Genomic DNA, 23,516 nt, shown 5'->3' with positions numbered 1-23,516 from the left:
CTCCAAACATGGCCACCCGGCACTCACCATGGACCCTGACGATGGAGCTGCTGGAGGTTCCGCCAACCTCACATTTGTATCGCCCACCATCTTGTAGGGTGGTACCGATGATGACCAGCTGGGCCCGACAGCCTTCAGAGCTCATCTGGCATCGTGCAGAGGGCCTCAGGGTCTTCCCATCTTTGGTCCAGCGCACAGAGCTATCCAGAGTGGTGGTTTCACAGACAAGGGTCAAGTCCTCGCCTTCTGTGACTGTGACATCCGTGAGTGGCCGCGAGAAGATGCTCGGCTTCTCTGGGGGATAGAGAAAAGGCAAGGGGACTTGGGATTGTGGTACCCGGACGAGAGGACTAACACAGTGGACCATGCAATGGATGGTATCAGTATCAGCCTCTTGCCCTCACGCTGGAGCCAGATAGAAATGCTGAGCTAGACAGAAAGGCAGTTCCCATCCTGGAGGAAAACAGCTCACATCACATCACCCACAAATTCTGTCTTCAGAAACTAACTGAAAGAACCCAACTCAGTCTTCTGAACCAACTCTTAGAGATGGGAGACCCCCATGCCACTGGCTACCTCCCTGGGATGAGAGAACCCCTTGCCATTGATAACTAATCTTGCCTCTCCATGAGCCCCAGGACCACTCTGTGCACCAGGCAGAGCTCGGGAAGAGCTGTCATCTGCCCCTCTTCAAGGCTCCTCTAGGCCATGCAGTGTCCCCATCATGGATGGCCCTTAGACACAAAACCCACCAGTCACCCGCAGGGCAGCTGAGGTCCGCTGATCACCCGCCTCGAAGTAGACAGTGCCTGAGTCCTTGAGTGCCAGCTGCCGCAGGGTGAGCACGTGGTAGCCTCCAGGCTGCACAGCGATCTCATTCAGCTCATTGCTGTGCAAGGGGGTCTTATCCAGGAACCAGTGCACCGGGCTGTAGTCAGCAGGGGAGATACGGCAGCAGAACTTGGCAGAGGAGCCCTCCTGGACGGCAGTGTCCTCTAGGTCCTCGGTAATGCGCACTTTCTGGCCTGCTGGGCAAAAGTCACGTCAGAGCTCCTGCAGCCTAGGGCCAGGCTGGGTTAGCTGCCAAGAGAAACAGCTTCGCCCAAGGCCCCAGGTGAGGCCATAAGCAAGCAGTCTGCTTTACCCCTTGCCAATGAAACTCGAAAGCAGATCTGTGCCATGTAGTCCTTTGGAGGTCAGCATCGGAACCCCAAACCTATATCCCCCTCTGAAGTCTAAGATGGTGGAGGGCCCACAGCCTACTGAAGTTCATGTACTCTCTCCGGCCCTTCGTACTGAGCTGGGCTTGCCAACAGACAGGCTACCCGCTCCCACTTACACCAGCAATGCTCATCACAGTTCAGCACAATTCACACTACAGTCAATCTCACATTGACAGATGAACGGTGGGTGCAAAAGAGGTGACAGTTACCCCCACTCTGCTGTAGAGACTCAACCGACTCCAGCCTTCCCATCCCCCCTCCACCCGGTCCTTTCCATTCTCCTCTCCGGTTCTGTGAGATGGAGTTTTCAGCATCCACAAACGTGAAGAATTTGTGGTATCTGCCTCCCTGTGCCTGGTTTAGCCCACTTACATTTCAAAGACCACAAGGGAAAGCTTCAAGTCTCACAGCATACAGACATGATGACTACTCAAGTATGGAAGTGCCCGGGAGCCTGATCAGATCACTACATGCTGCCAATGCATCCCCAGTTATCACACTGTGTCTCACAGGTAGATACAAACGGGTGTTGATTGAATAGATTGAAATAATACAGAGAATTGTGTCTACATTGAAATTTAAATTGAGGGTGCCAGGCAGTGGTGGCGCACGCCTTTAATCCCAGTACTCGGGAGGCAGACCCAGGCGGATCTCTGTGAGTTTGAGGCCAGCCTGGTCTACAGAGTGAGATCCAGGACAGGCACCAAAACTACACAGAGAAACCTGTGTTGAAAAACAAAGAAACAAACAAACATTTAAATTGAGGGCTGGAGGGTGGCTTGGTAGTTAAAAAGATGTACTGCTCTTCAAGAAGATCCAAGTTTGATTTCTAGCACCTACATCAGAGGGCTCATACCCACCTGCAACTCTAGCTCCAGAAAATATAAAGCTTCTAACCTCCTCAGGGATCTACACTCACATGAACATACTTACATCCAGACACACACACATGTGATAGAATATGTAAACTCCTAGAAATAGTTTGTTGTTGTTGAATTAAAAATGGTAGAGTTGCCGGTGGTGGCACACACCTTTAATCCCAGCACTCAGGAGGCAGAGCCAGGCAGATCTCTGTGAGTTTGAGGCCAGCCTGGTCTATAAATTGAGTTCCAGGACAGTCAGAGCTGTTACACAAAGAGAAACCCTGTGGTGATATATTGTGTATCCTAATAAAATTTGCCTGAAGATCAGTAAACAGAGCAAGCCACTAGATTAAACACAGAGGCCAGGCAGTGGTGGCACACACCTTTAATCCTAGCACTCAGGAGGTAGAGCTCCATCTGGACCTCTATGAGTTCAAAGCCACCCTGGACTACATGAGATTGACTCAGTCTAGGAGAGAAACAGCCAGGCAGTGATGGCACACACCTTTAATCCAAGTACTTGGGAATCACATGCCTTTAATGCCAGCACTAAGAAGGAAGTGATAGAGCTGGACGGAGAAAGGTATATAAGGCGTGAGGAGTCAGGAACTAAAGCTTTTTGGCTGAAGCTTTTTCGACGGAGGCCTTTCGGCTGAGGACTGACAGGCTTTCAGAGGATTCGTGGAGTTGGCAAGTTGAGACTTAACAGTGGCTTGTTCCTTTGTCTCTCTGATCTTTCAGCATTTACCCCAATATCTGGCTCCGGGTTTTTTATTAAAAGATCTACTATAGAATTCATGTTACAAAACCCTGTCTTGAAAGAAGAAGAAGAGGAAGAAGAGGGAAAAGAGGAGGAGGAGGAAGTAGCAGAAAAAGAAGGAGGAGGAGGAGGAGATAGACATGGGTCCTGCGTACACACAATTGCACCCACACATGCCTTGGAGGTAGGACTCCACTCGAAAGGCCCCAACACTGGATGGCCCGGAGAGAAGGACTCTGAGCCATAGGCTGTCACACAAAGAACAGTTCTACTCTACCCACAGGCATCTGTGTGGTTCACACTTAAGGTCTACATTTCACTGATTTCCTTTTTTGAAACATGGTCTCATGCACCCCAGGCTAGCCCTGAACTTGCTATGATCTTCAGCTTCTCCTCCTCCGACCTCTGTCTCCCGTGTCTTGATGGAGAGTTGGTCTGGAACCGCACAGATATCAAAATCTGAGGGCACTCAAGTCCCATATAAAAAAATGAAGTATTTGCACTCTGCCTACGTCTGCTGGTAAATTTTAAACAACTGGTTTTTAAGTAGCCAATTCATTAGAAGTACTCGGTGCAGCGATACACTGTATTGTTTGGGGAACAGTGACAAGGAAAAACGTCTGTGTTCATCACAGCCATATTTGCTTTTGTTTTCCATGTGTGTGTGCAGTGTGCATGTGTGTGCGTGCATGTTCACATGTGTGGAAGTACATGTGTGTGCATGTGCACACGCATGTAGAGGCTCAAGGTTGATGTCGGGAATCTTCCTAACAGCTCTTCATCTAATTCAGTGACGCTGGTTCTCTCAATCAAGCCCAGAGCTCACTTATATGGCTGGTCTTGATAGGCAGGTTGCTCTGAGATCTACCGTCTCCACCTTCCCAAGCAGCTGCACTGCCATGAGCTCTCGGGGATCCAAACTCGAGTCCAGAAGCTTGCACAGCAGGTGCTTAACATCTCCCCATCCCTAGCCACACAATTTCTTTTTCCACGTGTTTCTGAATAATGAGAGGCTAAATCTGAAGATGCAGAACCCGCAAACAGAGAGGGCAAACTTTGTTACTTCTAATTATCTAATGCTGAGGCGTCTCACAAACATGAGTAACGTCATACCCTGGAGGCAGACTTCGGGGGCGGGGGTGGGTTCCAATAAACACCAACCCGGACTCCACCCTAGGATTGGAGAGCCAGGTGAAAGCTGTGGTCAGGAGGGCTGGGGTCCTCTCTGCTCTGATACCATGACACATCCCTGTTACCCAGGCTGGATACCACTTTCCTTCTCTACCAACCAGAGAGAACAAAGCTCTCACGCTGCATATTGGAGGGGAAGGCACCTCACAAGTGAGAACAGAGAGAACAACAAACAGAACAACAATAAACTGTGCTTGTAAGTTCTGCAGAGACCACGCTTGTCAAACCCTGCCTGGCACACACAAACGCGTTCTTGAGTCCCTAAAGAAATCCCCTCTTGTTCCACACACACCAATCATATCCAAGTTTGCCTTTAACCTCGAGCTCTGCAGCAACTCAGAACAGACGCCCTGGACAGCCATCTGCCCAGCAGGGATAACCCCACCAACCACAGACACCAGCTCCTGCCCCATGTCTGAAGGAACACTGAGCTCTGTACCCAAGCAGCTCGTGGCCACCTGTCTCCCTCTGTGCCTCCTTGCTCCGGGATGCACCCTGGGTTTTCATTTCGATACCATGCATCCCCAACAAGATGACTGTTCTTTAACAACATTGTCTCTATCCTTTTCTAAACTGACACTATCAATATTGGTCACAATGATAGTCAGCTCTCCACTCAGAACACATGGGGCGCCTTAGTTGCCACATGGTAAGCAGTCCCTCAGCAATAAATAACACACCATGTGTGCAAGCACACACAGAGCACATACCCTGGGACTCAGCACAGGCCTAGATAGTGTGAGAGCACAGCAAGTACCCACTGTATAAATGAGGGCAGTCCATCAGCTCCTTCACAGAAGGTCACACAAGGAAAGCCTGAGATACCCAAGTGATCTGCTCTACCCTTAGACATAGAGAAACTAAGGCTGGGCTGGTCCAGAACAAGCAGAGTCCTGATGACTCACCACTTCTGAGCCTCCAGAGTCTACTTCAGATAAAGCAGACCCGAGCACCCACCAAGGAGCCGAAAGCAGCATGCACGTGAGGGCTGCCTCACCATGGACGAGGAGCCGGGCCTGGGTCCGGGCTTGGCCAATGTCACAGGTGTAGGTATCACTGTCTGTCCTCTCCAGGGCATTGATGGTGAGCTGCAAGGTCAAGCCCTCCTGGCTCGGGGCATGTTTCCCTGAGGCACGCAGCTCCAGGAGGCCTTTGCGCCAGGTCACGACAGATGCTGGGTGCTCTGTCTTGCACGTGAACACAGCTGTGCCCTTCTCTTCCACCTGCAGGTCAGCCAGCTCCTCCGTGAAGCGGTTTGCCTTTTCTAGGTAAGGGACAAACAGGACAAAACACCCCCAACCTGAGCACACAGGCTGACCAGAGTAGATGCCTCCACTGAGGTCCTGGGGGTGGTCCCAGGCCATGCTGCAGGGCAGACAGACAGGGGTGAGCTTACCTTTCACAAGGAGCCTGGCGGTGCTTCTAGAAGCTTCTGTCTCACAGGTGTACTCTCCAGAATCCTTGAGTGAGGCCTCGCGGACAACCAGCACAGCCCGCGTGCCTTCACTGAGCAGGTCGTACTTCTGACTCTTCCGGATGGCCTTCCCATCTTTCAGCCAGCGCACGGAGGTGCCTGCCCTAGACAGCTCACAGCTTAGCGTCACGTGTTCTCCAAGGGTAGTGCGCTGGTCCTCCAAGGGCTTTGTGATCTCCACTGGCCTCTCTGAAATAAGGAGAGATGGTTCCTACAAGGCACACCCTTGGCCATAGAACCAGCCATGGCCTAAGACACAGAGTCACTGCAACAATCCCTTAGAAGTGGCCTCAGCCATGGCCAGGATGAGGACAGACAGGCGTTAAGGAACACGCATTTTCTAGAGATTAAAACCACAGACTCTATAGCCCTTGACTCCTGGGGACCTGAGACCCCTAGAGGCTCAGGACTTTGAAGTGCTGGAAGCCCTCATTAATGGTGAGACCTGGGACGCATGTGCTACAAGGGCACCTCATTCAAGACTCCTATGGCCACAGCTTGGCTGGTCCCTGTGCAGATCCACTCAGGAGCACCAAGTGTGTGAGTCAGAAGCACAAGCTACAAGACATCAGAGGCTACTTTCCAGCCTCCCTGGCCTCTGCTTAAGTGTCAGACTGGCTGAGTAAGCTACATGCACTGAGAGCGGTCAGCCCATGGGTGATAGACCAGACTTCTCGGCTTGCTCTAGAAATTCAGATGCTCAGGCAGGAATGACTTCCTTCAATAATGGAAATTTCCCCCAGCACCCCCAACAGATATACTGGGTCCCCACCATGATGGGTAGACAGTCCCTAGAAAGAGCCCAACAGTGCCCCAGTTCACAGTGTCAGCCCCTGGTCCCAGCCACAACACCCACCTCTGATGATGAGCGAGGCCTTGGATGTGAGGCCCATCACTGAGAAGACCACCTCCCCTGCATCACTGAGCGCGGCGTCTTTGACTGTCAGAGTGTATTTGCGGCCCTGGCGAGTGGCCCGAAAGTGGCCAGAACTACCCACTGTCTTCCCACCGACGGTCCACACTGCTGGGTCACTGTCACTCTCGTGGGACAGGACACACTCAAAGCTGCAGCTGTCTCCCTCCACCACCTCCACTGTCTTTAATCTCTTGGTGATGCCCACGTGCAGATCTGTGGGACATAAGAAACAGGTCACCAGTCAGCCCACAGATGTCAACCGGAGGGAACAGTAGTACCACAGGCCAGGCAGCGGGAAAGGTCAGTACCATCTTGTAAAACCAGGAGAGGAGGGACAGGTACCCCACAAGTGACCCCTTCCAGAGAGAGCAAGTCTAGTCCTATGAAAATCTCATTGTGCTCCCCTTCCCATAAGGCTGACACAGAGCCCCAGAGGGATCATGAATGAAAAGGCTGCCAACCTGTCTCCTCTAAGCCAGGATGCCAGACCTGAGCCAGGACAGGGGGTGGCTGGCCAAGCTGAGAGAGTGTGCTCAAAGGGGCCTGCCTCTTTAAAATAACAGTGCTGAGTGGGAGAGCAACTATGAACCTAGGGACTTTCTGGGGCTCTGTAGAGAATGGGAACATAGATGGCCTGTGGGCCTGTTCACCTGCGGGATAGGACATCTGCCCTTGGCCTGGGAGCCCTTTACAGATTGTCTCCTGGTCATACCTCTCAGTATCCCACACATGCCTGGCTGACTTCCTCTCAATCCCAACACATGGTACAAAGCAAATGTCAAGGATCTGAGCAGATCCATACCAGCCCCCACACTGTGAGACTCTGTAGACAATTATTCCTTAGCCCATCTGCCTGCCCCTGGACCTCAAAGGGCTACATTAAGCCCTGTGTGCTACAGACAACTTCTCTGGTGCCTCCTGGATACACAAAAAAATAGCCTTTCAGTCTTGAAGAGCAGCCTGGAGCTTCTGGATGGAAGGCCTAGCACCACTGTGATGGTATGAAAGAAAATGGCCCCCACAGGGAGTGGCATTATTAGGGTGTGGCTTTGTTGGAGGAAGTGCGTCACTGTGGGGGAGGGCTTTGAGGTCTCACACGCTCAAGCTATGCCTAGGACACAGTTGCTTCTCCTGCCTGCGGATCAAGATGAAGAACTCTCAGCAACTTCTCCAGCACCATGCCTCCCTGCACGCCACCATGCACCCTGCCCCCATGATGACAATGAACTAAACCTCTGAAACTGTAAGTCAGCCCCAATTAAATGCTTTCCTTTATAAGAGTTGCCATGGTCATGGTGTCCCTTCACAGCAATAGAAACTCTAAGACAGCCATCCTGCATGGAGCCCCAGCCGCTCACCATGCACGCTGACCCTGGACCGGGTCTCCTCACTGCCCACGTGGCAGGTGTACAGTCCGGCATCCTCGTGGCTCAGGTCATGGACCGTTAGGCCCCGAGTGCCTGCCTTGTGTAAGAAGTCATACTTGTCACCGGGACCCAGCTCCACGCCATCTTTGCGCCAAACCACATGTGCTCCAGGGTCTGAGACCTCGCACTGCAGGGCCAGCGTACCACGCTCTTCGGCAGACACGTCATCCAGTGCTTTCAGGAACACCACTGGCTTTGCTGGAGGGGAATGGCATGGGCCGGTGAGAGGAGCCTGGGCCCGCCCAGGGGGAGGGCACCCCACAGACCCCCACAGGACTTCTCACCTCTGACCACTAGCTGGGCAGAAACTGACACCTTTGGGGAGGTGGCACACACCGTGCCTGCGTCGGCCTGCCGGACACTCTTCAGCACCAGTGTGTGGAGACAGCCCTCACGGCTGATCTCGTGGAAGCTGTCATTGTACAGGGGTGTCCCATTGAGTGACCACTCGACGTCCTCGTCCTTATGGGACAGCTCGCATGAGAAGCAGACCCGGCCTTCCTCCACGGCTTCAGCATCCTTCAGTGGCTGAATCACTGTCACCTCCCGAGCTGCCAGGGACACACCAGCACCTCAGCACCACACGATCAGCCACCCCCTTCACCCTGGAGTGGGGCCCGCTGCCCACCCCTCCTTCCCAGCTCTCTACCTTCCACAGTAACCTTGGCACTGCTCTGGGCGTTACCCGCCTGGCACCGATAGAGCCCAGCATCAGCCGGAGTGAGCCGGAGTATGCGCAGCTCTGCCATCTGGCCCTCCAGCGCCATCTTGAACTTTTCTGACGGGGCCAGCGGGGTGTCCTCCTTGTACCACTGCACAGCCTTGGGGGCCGGCCTGAAGTCACAGGACAGGACTACAGACTGCAGCTCGCGCCCTGCTTTGGGCTCCAGTGGCCGTGTCAGTACCACAGGGATGTCTAGAGAGGACAACGCAAGGGCAGGGCTGGGAGCCACAGGAGACCAGACCACCCTGCCTAGCCTGGGCTCTAAGCCATTTGCATCCACAGCCCCTACGATGCGCCTGGCCACCTCCTTTGGGGGGTGTGCTGCACGTGCCCCTCACTGCCCGCACACACCTCGGTCCCAGCCAACATAGACTACCACATGCTGCCCTGGCCCAAAGCCCTGCCATGCCTGAGTGCCTATATCCTACTTGGCAGGCCTCTGACCATATCCCTAGCCCCCAAAGCCAGCTCCTAAGCACCCCGTGTGCTACCCAGTGCCCATGTTCTGCTCCACACTCTGTCAAACCACTGAGTAGTGTCCACGCACAGCCTTGAGCCCAAGCATGGTTGCTTTGGCGTGGGCCACCTGTGCCTGGCCACTGTTCCTATGTCCTCCCCCAAGCCATGTCCACGCACGGCCCTAAACTGTGGCCACCCACGTCTCTGAGCCGCGTCCCTCTTCAGCTCTGCCCGTGCCGCATGCTCACCTGAGACGACAAGCTGGGCAGAGGAGCGGGACTTGCCGATGGTGAAGTGCACAGGCCCAGTCATGGTGGAGCAGGTCTTATGCAATGTCAGTCGGTGCACAGTACCGTCTTGCTCCAGGCCCACATTCGCCCCTGCCTGGAGCACGGTCTTACCAAGGAGCCACTTGGGCGGCCTCACGGAGGGGATGGAGGTCTCACATTCAAACCAGGCCGGGGCGGGTTCCATGACTGTCATGTCCTGCAGGCCTCGCACGATGGTGATGGATTGCTCTGTGGAAGAGGAGCCGGTCGCCAGGGAAACTCTTCAAGAGGGACCGGTCTCCCCACCCTACAAGCTGTCTGCTCCTTCTTATCTTTCTCTGCCATGTAGCCAAGCATCCTTCCCCAGCTGCCTGGGTGTCCCCAGTCAGGCCCCTGTCAGAAGTGGCAGCCTCCAGAATCTCCAGAGCAAGCCACAGAAGCCACAAATCCTCCCCGCCCTGCCCCCGAAACCCAGGAAGACTGTCCACCCCTTCACCCCGCACCTTCCACAAAGAACTGGGCACTGGTCTTGACGTCACCGGCATCACAGGTGTAGGTATCTTCGTCCTCCGGCTGCACATCATTGATGACCAGTTTGCGGTAAAGGCCATCACTGACCACTTCATACTTGGGCCCAGGCTGCAGCTCCACTCTGCCCTTGAACCACCGCACCTGGGCACTGGCCCGGGACACCTGGCACTCAAGCACGCCACGGTGTTTCTCCATGGCAATCTTGTCCCTCAGTGGGCGCAGGAGGGTTACAGGCAGCTCTGTGGACACAGGCAGGTGGGGTCAGGACGGTGACCTGGAAGCTTTGCCTTGGCAACCTCCTAGGAACCAAGAGACTGACCTCTGCTCCAAACCAGCTGCCCGTGCCTTCCACCTTGGCCAGCAGGTGGCCAAGTCAAGTGTCCCACCGAGGGCTAATCTAGAGTCTTCTGGGTACAACTGACCACCACAAAGTGGAGCTTGGAGTCTTTGAACCTCCCCTTCCCACTAAGGAGACATACTCTACCCTCTTCATGAGTCACTGCTGCCCAGTCTAGAGGGGTCCTACAGCACCCCAGGCCTGTGGTAGGCCAGCTGTCTGTAAGGCCCAGCTCACCATGTCCGGTTCCTCTCCTCCCCTCAGACCTCCTCACCTTTCACTCGGAGGTGGGCTCTTGATTCTACATTTTCAGCTACAAATTTGATCTCGCCCGCATCTTCCGCCAGTACCCTCCGGAAGATCAGAGTGTACGTCCTCCCTGGAGACAAAGCACACTCCAAACTGTTGAGAGAGAAGAGAGCAGCCAGGGAACCCCACCCACGCTGCTCGGCAGCCCTCCTGCCCTCTTACCTTCCTGCCGGATGCGCACATTGTCGCTGGGCCGTAGCTTGCTGGATTCTCGGAACCACAGGCCAGGAACCTCCTCATGGGACACCTCACAGGAGAAGGTGGCACCCTCCTTCTCCATCACCTCCACATCCTCCAGTGGCTTCAGAATCTGAACACTGCGGCCTGCAGGAAGGGAGAGAGGGCTGTCGTGGAGGTTTGAACAAGAATAGCCCCCACAGACTCAGATATTTGCATGCTTAGGGAGTGGCCTTAGGAAGTGTGGCCTTGTTGGAGGAAGTGTGTCACTGGTGGTAGACTTTGGGGTTTTAAATGCTCATGCCAGGCCCAATGTCTCTCTTCCTGCTGCCTGTGGATCGGATGTAGACCTCTCAGCTCCTTCTCCAGCACCATGTCTGCCTGTGCCCTGACATGCTTTCTGCCATGATGACAATGAACTAAACCTCTGAACTGTAAGCCAGCCCTAATTAAATGCTTTCCTTTTATAACAGTTGCTGTGGTCCTGGTGTCTCTTCACAGCAACAGAATACTACAGACAGCTGGCATGCCCAGAAACATAGGGTACTCCCAGCACATCTACCATCTTGCAGGCAAGCTAGGGGAAGCAGAGGCACAAGAAAGCACTACTCACACCTGCCAACTTTCCCTGCCCTCTCTGCCCAGAACTCACCCTGCACCTTCAGAGAGGCCGAGGTCTGAGCGTCAAGAGCATCACACACATAGACACCCTGGTCCCCAACCTCACATCGGTAAATGACGAGACTCCTGCAGGCTCCCTGGGCCACTATGCCCATGGTCTTGCCTGCCCGCAGCTCCACACCATCCTGTAGGGCAGGGAGGACTGGTCAGGCACCAGAGGGGCTCAGGAGAAGGGGTTCACCTCCTGGATGCCCACAGGGAAGAGTAGGGAGGAGAGAGTGATACCTTCAGCCAGCGCACATCCACTGGCCGTGACAACTCACACTCCAGGGTCACTTTCTCTTTCTGGGTGGCCACCACATCCTGTAGTAGTCGGGTGAAGCTCACCGGCAACTCTGAGACAGGAGGGAGGGAAGGAAGACACGGAGTCAGGAGGTACTTTCTGATACGGTGGGTTAATTGTAGTCACATAAAGGGGTTTCCACTTCCTGCCTGGTCCCATCTGCCCCCCTGGGCCACTTAGGGAAATGAAATAGGTGTGCTCTGGAGTGGGGCTGCCAGCCTTCATTTACTCACCGGTGACAATGAGCTGTGCAGACGTGTGCACGCCCTCAGCCCTGAAGGCCACCAACCCGCTGTCCTGTGGCCTCAGTGCCGAGAGTGTGAGGACGTGGATGGGGCCTTGTACAGCCAGGTGACATGTGGGCCCAGGCTGAAGCCGCAGGCCATCTCGAGTCCAGCTGCCCTCCACATCAGCATGGGACAACTCCACATCCATGGAGGCTGTGCCCTGTTCCTTAGCCTCCACGGCCTGCAAACCTCGAACCAGCCGGACCTGCCGCACTGTCAGAGGGACGCTAGTGAGCTAGTAAACTGAGACCCTCCAACCAGCCAGGACTCAGACCCAGATGTGGGCCCAACCTACCACCCTGGAGGCCACAGGAGTAAGGGCCCAGGAGTCAGGCCCCAGTCACCACCTCCACCCAGCTCTACCTCAACCCCAGCTGAACCCCAGGCCTGACCCTCCTACATCCTCCTCCATCTCTTCCTTCCTTGGTTCCACTTACCAGAACCAGGGTGACTGCCTGTCTTCCCAAAAGGAAATCCCACCCGTCCTCATAGCCAACACAAAGCCACATCCCCCAATTCCGGAGGAGTCCCCTCTCTTCCTCTGCGGTTCCAACCCTGGGCTTACTTTCCACATTGATCTTGGCCTGGGTCTTGTCATCTGGTGTCTCACAGCCGAAGAAGCCACGGTCCGCAAAGCCCACGCTGCGCAGCACCAGACGGTGCCGAGCACCCTCGGCATGGATCTCCACGTTCTCGCTGGGCGCCAGGACTGCGGCATTCCGTGTCCACCTCACCTCCGGCCAGGGGCGCGTCAGCTCCACCTCCAGCGTCACGGAGCTCTTCTCCTCCACCGTCTGTGGCTCAAGCTTCTTTTTGAAGAGGACTGGTGCCTCTGAGACACAGAAGGGCGGAGCTCGTCTTGGCCATTTGGGGCCTGCTTGGGCCCCACCCCTGGGCCAGCCTGAGTCCAGGCCAGAGAGCCCCACCACACGAGCAGCCCCACTTCAAGCAAGGTAAGCCCAAAATGGCAGACCTAACATAGGTGCACTTTATGGGGGAAGCTAAGGCTGTTTCCTCCTCTGTCTCCTCCCCCCCCAGTCTCCCATCCCCCACTTCTCCACCCCACCCACACCCTCATCACAAGCCCTGCTGCTCTGCTCCAGTCGGCTGTGTTGAACTCCTAACTATGGCCAGATGCCATCAACAGTCAGCCTTCAGCACCTGAGTAGGGCCACTCCACAATCCCTCAGCCACTGTCCCATTGCCTGCCCTTTAACAAGGCCCCAGGACACTTGCTCATGCTAAGATATATGGGGAGAAGAAAGGCTCCAGCGTGGGCTCAGCTGACCCATCATTCTCCCTCCTCTGGGAGGTACAGCCACCTTCATGACTCCCACACTCAAGAGCCTGCCACGCCTGCCGCTTCTTCAGATGAAGTCCTGCCTCTCGAAGCACACCCATCCCTCCTGCTCTTGAGCTTTTGAGCACAGCCTCCCCCTTGCTTGGCCATCGCAGCCTCAACCAGAAAGAGGTCTCTCTGGATTGTCTCAGCCTTATCCCCTGCCAAGTACACTTGAAGAGACGGTACCTAGTCGCCCCCACACCAAATCACCTCTGTCCATAGCTGACAGAGTTCATGTCAACCAGATCAGCCCCACACAAGAGAACAATATGGCGCTGTCTCGTCAGCTCACGGGGAGGGAAAGGCACCTACTGCAAGGAGCAACCAGACATCCTGGCAGTCCTGCCAGCCCCCAGCTTACCTCGGACCCGGAGGGTAGCAGAAGATGAGGCGCCCTCAGCCTCCACTGTGACACGGCCAGCATCCTCCAGGGTCAGACCCAAGAGGGTCAAGCTACAGGTGGCGCCACTCTGTGCCATAACAAACTTCTCGCTGGGCAGCAGCTGGGCGCCATCCTTGTACCACGTGACTGCCGCATCACTGGGAGACACGACACACTGAAAGGTGGCCTCTTGACCTTCCTCGACAACCACGGCGCTCAATCCAGATGTAAACTTGACCACCCGGGGAACTGCAGAGGGAAAAGTCTTCTTGAGAGGCCACGGGAGAGGCTCTGCAGAGACACACCCGAGACAGACACACGAAAGGACCTCTCCCCCAGGAAGCCACCTTAGCTCACCCACAGGTACCTTTGACAGTGAGCCGTGCGCTGGTTCGGTCATCCCGGCTCTCACACACATACTCCTCTGCATCATCCTCTCGAAGGCCAGACACAGTCAGTGTGCGCCTAGGCCCCTCAGATGTCATCTGGAAGCGTTTGCCCTCTCGCAGCTGTGTGCTCCCACAGCGCCACACAACCTCAGCCTGTTCTGGGGTCAGCTCGCAGACCAGCTTCACGGTGCCACCCAATTCCCCTTCGACAGGCTCCAGGGGTTTGGAGAACTTGGCGGCAACCTCTGAGGGTAGAAGAAGGTGTCAGCCAGTGCCCTGTGGAGATGGCCATGTGTCCAGAGCCCTACACTGGGTTTGCTGTGGGATACTGCCTACTAGTCTTTGGGGCAGATGCAGGAACCCTGGAGGAGACCCAGACTCCTGGCCCCCAACGGCTGCTTACCTTCCACCTGCACCGGAAAGTCCTGGCTTTCCTTGCCAACACGGCAGCTGTAGATGGCACTGTCTAGCACCTGGGCACCCTTCACGGTCAGGGTGTGGGTATCACCCAGGCTGGTGGCCTCATGCCGCTTACTGCGTCGAATCTCCACGCCGTCTTTGAGCCAGGTCACAGCAGCCACAGAGGGCGCAGCCAGCGTGGCGGTCAGGACAATGTTCTCGTGTTCCTTGACCACCAGAGGCTCCCTGCGGCTGGGTCTCTCTGGAATTCGGGACTCAGGCTCTGGTTCTGAGGAGAGGTAAGTAGGCATGAGTGTAAGGGCAAGCATATACAACTCTCCAACAACAGTGAGTGTGAGCTGCTGCCCCTCTGTTCAGCCAGCAAGGACATTATGTCGCCTAAGGGCCATCATCACCAGCGCTGTCCCAACCAAGAACCCAGGAGTCCTGCCCTCCAGGGAGACTTCAGCCCACGAGCCAGAACGGCATGGAAGAGTAGGCAGGCAGCTAGCACCCCAGAGTATGACTGGCCTGACCTGGGATGAGACTGAAAGTCCATAGAGGCTGCGAAGAAGACAGCCTGGGGGCCAAACTATTGGCAAACGTTAGGGCGGGTGTGGGGGGAGACCAAGATGGCTCAGCGGAGCCTCACCCAGCAGTTGCACTTAGAAAGACCATGCGCTTGTGATGTGCGGGTGTGTCACGGGCCACAGCTGAGGACAAGTCCAGCTAGGCGGGTACAGTAGTAACCAATTCCGGACAAGCACCATGACGTCGTGCTACATGGCAGCAGAACTACCAGGACTCGTGGGCCTGCACCGGGAAGAGCAGGTTCCTGAACCTCGGGCCAGAACACTGAGAGCCCACGGGGACTCAGAACTGCAGGAAGGTCCACTCCGGTGCCACCGGAACAAGGCCCCTCTCCCCAGAACTTGAGGTTTAGCCAGCCCAACAGAACCGGTGATGAGGAAGGCAGTGAGGTGGATGGGGACAGGAGACATCAATACAGGGGAAAGGGCTCTGTCCTCAGAGTAGAGGGCAGGGGACAGGAGAGGAATAAAAGGGACAGAGACAGGGCTGGGAGAACCAGACAAGGAGCCCTCGTGCCTCTGAGTGGTCAGCTGCATCTCTTCCCTGAACACAGTGACACCCACCTGTGACATCCAGGCGGAAGGAGACCTTCTGTCCCCCGGCCTCACAGCTGTACTCCCCGGCATCCGCCTTGCCCGCCTGCTGCACCACCAGCCTCCTCTCACAGCCCGAGGCCTCCACTCGAACCTTCGAGCCAGAGCTCAGCTTCTTCCCATCCTTGAACCAGGTCACCTCAGTCTGGGCCTGGGCCACCTCACAGCTCAGTGTGGCACTGGCCCCCGCCTCTGACTTCACCTCGCTGCAAGCCTGCTGCTCCTTGGCAAACACCACCTTGGTGTCTAGGGACAGATGGGAACACACAGGATCAGAGACACTGTCTGGGTCAGAAAGGCCACACGGGGAGGGAAGGATTGGATATGGTGGCCATAGAACAGAACAAGCCCCCAGGCTCTGCACTTGATGGGTTAAGATGTCCCAATCCCTGTGGGCACAAAACCACAGTTATCCACACATCCCACCCCGCTGTAGACGGGATCTCTTACAGTTTCTGAGGCCTCGCCAGGTGGAGGCCCATTCCCGGTTCTGGCCACTAGAACTTGCTCTTCAGTGATGGGACATTTACTCCCTGGCTAACACTGCTTCTGCCCTGTTCATAGTCAGTGTTAGGCACTCTCTCTATATTCACACACACGTCTGCCATGTGCACAGTATCTTCCCCATCTGCCATGCATCAGGGGTAAGATACACCGGTGTAAGGTTTCATCAGACATGGAAGTGTTGGTTTTCATTTGTGTTGAGTGGAATTATTTCTTATTTAAGTAATATCCCGAGATCTTAAATAATCCATAGTGTCTGCTCAGGGCTTGTTTTCCTCCACAGAGTCTGATGCAGCCAGGTTACCTGCCTGCTGTTCCTTGGTCAGCACCAGCCAAGATGGACCCAAGGCAGGTCCTGCTCCAGGCAGGAACAAACACATGACCAAGATGAAACTCCCCAGCCTGGGAACATCAGGGCACTCAAGAAGGAAAAGACCTTCCTGGGACACCCTTCCCATTCGGTGTCTTGCTCAACACTGGACTAAACACAGGGATGGGAAGAGGGGAGACGTGAAGAGAAGACAGTGTACAGACAGAGCATAGGGTCGGCCATGGTCAGCATGGCCGGCCACCGCCTAAAGCACACAAGAGTGAGTAAAGGGACCGGACTTAACAGAAGGCACACGGGATCAGTCATGGGCATGAGTCAGTCATCACTTCCACAGAGGCTTAGTATCACAACACCCACCTGTGACGTCCAGACGGAAGGAGACCTTCTGTCCCCCGGCCTCACAGCTGTACTCCCCGGCATCCGCCTTGCCCGCCTGCTGCACCACCAGCCTCCTCTCACAGCCCGAGGCCTCCACTCGAACCTTCGAGCTAGAGCTCAGCTTCTTCCCATCCTTGAACCAGGTCACCTCAGTCTGGGCCTGGGCCACCGTGCAGCTCAGTGTGGCACTGGCCCCTGCCTCTGCCTTCACCTCGCTGTGTGCCTGCTGCTCCTTGGCAAACACCACCTTGGGCTCTGGTGACGACCAAATGCATAGAGTCAGAGACACTGTCTAGGTCAGGAAGACTACATGGGAAACCAGCTTGACTAGGTCAGCTGGAGACGGAACCTCATCCAGGCTGGGCACTGACCATGCCCAGGAGAGAAACTCCAGCGCCTCTCAGTACAAAATCACATCATCCACACAGGACACTATCCCTGCAGGAGGGCACGTGACAGAGTGTCTGTTGCAAGCCTCCTGGAGGGAAGGACCGCAGGGTCACAGCATATGTGCCTCTGCCCCTCCATGACAACAGAACACGGCCAATAGCATTGTTCAGGGAACATCATCACCAGGGCTGAGGGTCCCTGAGGGTCCCTGAGGCCCCATGCACTTGCCTACTCTGAGCAATGTCGGCTGCTATGTAAGGAAGGGGCTGGGCTGTCAGTGGTTTAACAGTTCTTAACTGGCTTATCTATTAGCCTTGTGTTCTGGGTTCCTCCTCACACCAGCCACGAAACATGTGTGCAGACAGTGTCACCTGGGGTGACATCCATCCCATCAGGGACAGGCCCACCACCAGGGATGAGAGAAAGACATTAAGTGACAATGTATAACAGACAAAGCCAAACAGAAGGAGCACAGAGGCAGCCCTGGCTTGAGTCAATCACTGAACCCCTACAAGATAACTTAGTGTCTCAGCACCCACCTGTGACGTCCAGACGGAAGGAGACCTTCTGTCCCCCGGCCTCACAGCTGTACTCTCCAGCATCCGCCTTGCCCGCCTGCTGCACCACCAGCCTCCTCTCACAGCCCGAGGCCTCCACTCGAACCTTTGAGCCAGAGCTCAGCTTCTTCCCATCCTTGAACCAGGTCACCTCAGTCTGGGCCTGGGCCACCGTGCAGCTCAGTGTGGCACTGGCCCCCGCCTCTGCCTTCACCTCGCTGCGAGCCTGCTGCTCCTTGGCAAACACCACCTTGGGCTCTGGGGGCAGACAGGGATGCACAAAGTCAGAGACACTGTCCAAGTCAGGAAGGCCACGTGGGGGGAGAAGATCTGAATAGGACCGTTGGAGAGCAGAACACCCTCCAGACACGGCACTCACTGTGCCCAGAAGAAGCCTGAGCATCTCTCAGCATAAAAGCACAGTTCAGCCACACTGCCCATCACTGCAGCAGAGGGATGCCTTGACAGAGTCTGTACAAGGCTCCTGCAAGAAGCAACAGTAGGTCAGCATACACGTGCACTCGCCCTACAGTGGCAATGGAGAATCCCCCGGGACCATGCAAGGCCCCTGCCTTCTTTGAGTATCATCTGATGCAATGCTGAAGAGGTGGCCTGGACCATCAGAAAGATGGAATAAAAATATCTTTTAACATCTGGCAGATGAAATGTTCTTACACTCTTTCTTCATAAATCTTTTAGCTCTTGGACAGTCACCAGGACTGGGCCTCTCTGGGTTTTCCATGTCTATCTCACCACCAACTAATACCCTCTCCATTGCTCTCCGTTGTCTTCCTGACGTAAGTTCCCCTCAGAAGCCTGAACGTCTTTCATTAGACACTGAACTAGTAGCTGCACCCTTGGGATATTATGACAATTTTGTTTATTGTTATTTGTTGTATGTTTGTCTGTTTTATTTGTTTTTGAGTCAGCTGGCTATTCTGGAACTCATTCTGTAGCCCAGGCTGGCCTTGAACTCACAGAGATCCACCTGCCTCTCCCTTCCAAGTGCTGGAATTAAAGGTGTGTGCCATCACTCCTGGCTATCACGATTCTTTTCTGATATAATTTCCCACTCTTTTTTTGCTAGTTTCCATACAGAAATGGTAATCACACCAACCGTGACATCCACCTTTCTGTAAATTACGTTTCTTTAATTTGTACTCCTTAGAGCTTTATGCCGGCCATGTATTGTTCATGAAGCCCCTCTGCCATCTTCAACGAAAGAGAAATCATTCATGGCTGCGTGTTTACCGTGGCACCTGTGAAATTCACTCGTGAAATTCGGGAGGCCTCTTTTTATTACTAATTCAAGAGATTCTTTTTCTCTGGTGTCAGGGTTTTAGGGAAGCTGTGTAAGGGCTCTATCATGTAGCTACATGCCCAACACAAGAATTTTTTAATATACATAAGTAGATTTAGATTTCATATCTTCTAGATATGATGTAAAAACAATTTGTTTTGTTTTGGAGACAGGTTTTCACTATGTAACCCTGCCTGTCCTACAACTTGATTTTGATTTTTAGACCAGGCTGGCCTCAAACGCAAAGAAATCCAGCTAAGTCTGGCCCGCAAGTGCTGGGATTAAAGATGTGTGCCCCTGGCTCCTTTTGAAAACTTTTAAAACATATATTTACTTTACTTTTAATTATGCGTGTGTGTGTGTGTGTGTGTGTGTGTGTGTGTGTGTGTGTGTGTGTGTCTGTATGTCTGTCTGTGTGTGTCTGTGTGTCTGCACATGCGAGTGAGTGTCAGTGCTAATGGAGGCCACTGATCCCTTAGAGCTGGAGTTACAGGAGATTGTGAACTCACTGATGTAGGGGCTAGAAAGTGAACTCAGGTCCTCCACAAGAGCGGGTCCTCCACTCTTAACTACAGAGCCATCTCTCCAGCTCTGATTCTCCCAAGATTATAGATTTTATTGGCTTTTACATTCTAATACTAAGCCAGCCTTGCATCCCTGGACTAACGTTACCCCAGTATACTCAGCTCTTAGCATATTGCCCCAATCAGTTTGTTGATATTTTGTATACATTATTTCAGCATTTATGAGAGATTGACTTGTACGTACAGTTTTTAATAATGTCTGTCATTTTGGTCAATATTGTACTGTCTACATTAAGTGAGTTAGAAAGTGATATACACATCGCTTCTCGGCCTTTTGGCTAAGATCAAGTGTAGAAAGTGATATACATACCCTTTGAATTCTAGAGAAATGACCATTACATAAATTATTTACTTCCAGAATATTTTTAGCTTTATATTTTAACTCTTCTACAATATTTATTTTTTTTAAAAAGTTGAGTGTGTGTATATGTGTGTATATGTGTGTGTGCATGTGTTATGAGTGAGTGATTAAATGTTAGTATGTGTATGTGCGTGTGCATGTGTGTGAGTGTATGTGTGCACATGTGTGTTAGAGTGTGTGTGTGTGTGTGTTTGTGTGTCTGTGTGTCTGTGTGTGTGGCACTCCCAGAGCCAGAGAAGTCAGAGATGGAATTACAGGCAGTTGTGACCTGATACAGGTGTTGGGAATTGAACTCAGGTCTACCACAAGAGTAGTGTGTGCTCTTAACAGCTGAACAATCTCTCCAGGCCCTCTCCTATAACAGTTTTTGAAACTAGTATTTGTCGACTTAAAGGGCTACAGGGCTATTTGAATTTCCTGTTTTTTTCATCTATAAGTTTTTATAACAGTTCTAAGGAATTGATCAATTTAATGCAACTATTCAAAATTTATGTGCATAAAGTCATGTGATATTCCCTTCAAATCATTTGTCACCGGGCGGTGGTGGCGCACGCCTTTAATCCCAGCACTCGGGAGGCAGAGCCAGGCGGATCTCTGTGAGTTCGAGGCCAGCCTGGTCTCCAAAGCGAGTTCCAGGAAAGGCACAAAGCTACACAGAGAAACCCTGTCTCAAAAAACCAAAAAAAAAAAAAAAAAAAAAATCATTTGTCATCAGGGATACTTCATTTGGTCCTCACAACAACAAGGCATTTCATGAAAACAATCCCAAACTGCCTTGTGGTGGTGCCTCAGAGGGAACTTCAAGCCGCCCTCTTCAGGTTAAACTCGTCTTTTATAACATTTATTTTTTTATTTTGTGTGGGGCATGTTACCATGTATGTGTGGAGGTCAGAGGACAGTTCAGGGGACTCCCTTCTTGCCTTCCACTAGGTGGGCTGGGGGAACTGAACTAGGGTCATGGGTAGCAGGTTAACCTGCTGAGCCTTCCCACTAGCTCCCCAGGTTGAGTGCTTCTCACAAAGGACAGTAATGTCAGCTCACAGATCTCTTGGCAGCCCGCAGGGGGAGACGGGGGCCTGAATTTCCAGGCCATTTTGCGGATGTTGTGGAATATTGTCGAACAAGGGCTGCTTTCTTGACAGGAGCTGTCATTTGTAGAGCGAGCTTCATAGTCCTTAAAATTTCTAAATGTATAAAACAAATTCTTAAGAGGTACAATCCATGTATAAAGTTCTGGCTGAGGCGAAAGGAAAACAAGGATTGCTGGGAAGAGAGGTCCAAAGCTCAGAGGTTCTCAGCCCAGGACCCTGTGCTGCTGGTCCTCTGCACAGGCGCTAACACGGAGGGCACCATGGGAAAAGCAGGGAGGGCTGTCCAGACTAAACCTTGGACGACCTGAAGGCCAAGCTGGAGATGACTCTGAGTATGAATAGGAGGTCAAACTTCCCCTCGTCACATTCAGAGCCACTGAGAGCTCTGAAGGAGAGAGAGTGCTCTCAGGTCCATGTGGGAGCACAGCCCAGAGCAGAGCAGCCTGGACACAGATCCCAAGTGAGGACACTTGGCCTCATATGGTCAAAAAGATGGACCCAAGCCACATCAGGAAGGCTCCAGGCAGGAACAAAACATGACAAAGATGAAACTCCCCAACCTGGGAACATCTCTCCAGGTATACAGGAAGGAGAGAACCTGAGGAGAGAACATGAGGATGGGAAAAGGGGAGGCATGAAGAGACAGTGTGTAACACAAGTGTGTAACACAGGAGCACAGAGTCAGCATGGGCATGAGCCAGGCACTGAACCTCCCACAAGGCCAATTTAGTGTCTCAGCACCCACCTGTGACGTCCAGGCGGAAGGAGACCCTCTGTCCCCCGGCCTCACAGCTGTACTCTCCAGCATCCGCCTTGCCCGCCTGCTGCACCACCAGCCTCCTCTCACAGCCCGAGGCCTCCACTCGAACCTTCGAGCCAGAGCTCAGCTTCTTCCCATCCTTGAACCAGGTCACCTCAGTCTGGGCCTGGGCCACCGTGCAGCTCAGTGTGGCACTGGCCCCCGCCTCTGCCTTCACCTCGCTACGAGCCTGCTGCTCCTTGGCAAACATCACCTTGGGCTCTGGGGGGCAAAGAGGGATGCACAAGGTCAGAGATGTAATCAGTGAGAAAGGCCATGTGGGCAGAAGTACTGGGCGGTATAGGAGGAGGACAGAACATTGTCTAGGTTTTTCACTGCCTGATCCCAGAAGCCACTGTCCCTCTCAGCACCAAACCAAAATATGTGTGCACAGCTTGCCCATGCTGCCTAGGCTGTTTCAGGAGAGCTGCTGTGCCTGTTCCTAGGCGCATGCTGGAAAGGTCTGCAAGTCATGACATTTGTCCACTTGACCCTCCCACAGGACTGTGTAAGGGTGTGTTCTCACAAGGTCTCAGAGTCCTTAAGGTTCCACGCCCTGTCCCACGTTAACTGAAGGGCAGCCTGGACCACATGTGGACCTAACTGCTGGGTCCTGATGGTGGCAGGCCTCTGATCTTTCTGCTGCCTCTGAAGGGCACCTGGACCACATGTGGCCCTTACTGCCTGGTCCTGATGGTGGCAGGCCTCTGATCTTTCTGCTGCCTCTGAAGGGCACCTGGACCACATGTGGCCCTTACTGCCTGGTCCTGATTTTGGCAGGCCTCTGATCTTTCTGCTGCCTCTGAAGGGCACCTGGACCACATGTGGCCCTTACTGCCTGGTCCTGATGGTGGCAAGCCTCTGATCTTTCTGCTGCCTCTGAAGGGCACCTGGACCACATGTGGCCCTTACTGCCTGGTCCTGATGGTGGCAAGCCTCTGATCTTTCTGGCCACGTGTGCATAGAACTGTGGTGTCATAACTCAAGCTTCTCGCTCATCCCCAGTCACTGTTCATTGGATGGCAACATGCTGTGAACTTGGCAAAATGTAGGAGGTGATTATCCTCATCTTTTCACTGTGTCCTAAATCCTCTGATAAACGTCCTTCTGAATCAGTGTGACTTGTTGCCATGTGGTCCAGTCTCCGCAGCTTGTATTTTGATGAGAAGACTTGCATTCCTGGAAGGAACTCTGTCCTCACCCTGCAGTCCTTAGAGCAATCCATGATGTCACCTTCAGTTTTCACACCCATGACATCACCTTCAGTTTTCACACCCATGAAGTCACCTTCAGCTTTCACACCCATGAAGTCACCTTCAGCATTCACACCCATGAAGTCACCTTCAGCATTCACACCCATGAAGTCACCTTCAGTTTTCACACTGTCACCTTTTACCCTTTGCCTCTAACCCACCTGGAGCCGACTCATGTGATCTGAACTACTATTCTAATTATTCAGTATTTTCCATATACAGTTAAATGCTCAGCGTGCCATTCATGAAGACGTTGTCCTTTCTACACACTCTGCACAGATGTAAAAAAACTAAGGGGGTGGCAGAGGGACAGCTGAGCCTGTGTTTATGCTTAACCCTCTATGGTGGCTTGAATGAGAAC

General features: G+C 53.6%; 1 protein-coding gene and 1 pseudogene across 1 annotated transcript in view; one reads left to right on the top strand and one right to left on the bottom strand.

Moving 5' to 3' along the window:
* Obscn (obscurin, cytoskeletal calmodulin and titin-interacting RhoGEF) overlaps positions 1 to 23,516 on the bottom strand; it is a 141,532-nt gene that overhangs the window by 73,312 nt on the left and 44,704 nt on the right. The window contains exons 17-39 of the mRNA XM_052757447.1: positions 21,849 to 22,124; positions 17,750 to 18,025; positions 16,800 to 17,075; positions 15,578 to 15,853; positions 14,428 to 14,712; positions 14,003 to 14,269; positions 13,615 to 13,884; positions 12,477 to 12,743; positions 11,858 to 12,124; positions 11,567 to 11,676; positions 11,313 to 11,466; positions 10,646 to 10,807; positions 10,449 to 10,553; positions 9,810 to 10,076; positions 9,286 to 9,555; positions 8,504 to 8,770; positions 8,139 to 8,405; positions 7,786 to 8,052; positions 6,368 to 6,640; positions 5,434 to 5,700; positions 5,035 to 5,301; positions 753 to 1,025; positions 28 to 294 (exon numbers count right to left, since the gene is read on the bottom strand). Coding sequence (XP_052613407.1) covers positions 28 to 294; positions 753 to 1,025; positions 5,035 to 5,301; positions 5,434 to 5,700; positions 6,368 to 6,640; positions 7,786 to 8,052; positions 8,139 to 8,405; positions 8,504 to 8,770; positions 9,286 to 9,555; positions 9,810 to 10,076; positions 10,449 to 10,553; positions 10,646 to 10,807; positions 11,313 to 11,466; positions 11,567 to 11,676; positions 11,858 to 12,124; positions 12,477 to 12,743; positions 13,615 to 13,884; positions 14,003 to 14,269; positions 14,428 to 14,712; positions 15,578 to 15,853; positions 16,800 to 17,075; positions 17,750 to 18,025; positions 21,849 to 22,124 — 5,676 coding nt within the window. The remainder of the gene's footprint in view (positions 1 to 27; positions 295 to 752; positions 1,026 to 5,034; positions 5,302 to 5,433; positions 5,701 to 6,367; positions 6,641 to 7,785; positions 8,053 to 8,138; positions 8,406 to 8,503; positions 8,771 to 9,285; positions 9,556 to 9,809; positions 10,077 to 10,448; positions 10,554 to 10,645; positions 10,808 to 11,312; positions 11,467 to 11,566; positions 11,677 to 11,857; positions 12,125 to 12,476; positions 12,744 to 13,614; positions 13,885 to 14,002; positions 14,270 to 14,427; positions 14,713 to 15,577; positions 15,854 to 16,799; positions 17,076 to 17,749; positions 18,026 to 21,848; positions 22,125 to 23,516) is intronic.
* On the top strand, positions 19,910 to 20,016 carry LOC128123607 (uncharacterized; annotated as a pseudogene).

Source organism: Peromyscus californicus, unplaced genomic scaffold (genome assembly GCF_007827085.1).
Source record: "Peromyscus californicus insignis strain IS unplaced genomic scaffold, ASM782708v3 Scaffold_3__1_contigs__length_106647218, whole genome shotgun sequence".
Lineage (NCBI taxonomy): Eukaryota > Metazoa > Chordata > Mammalia > Rodentia > Cricetidae > Peromyscus > Peromyscus californicus.
Note: the sequence above shows the minus strand (reverse complement) of the source record. Positions and strands in the feature narration are given on the sequence as shown.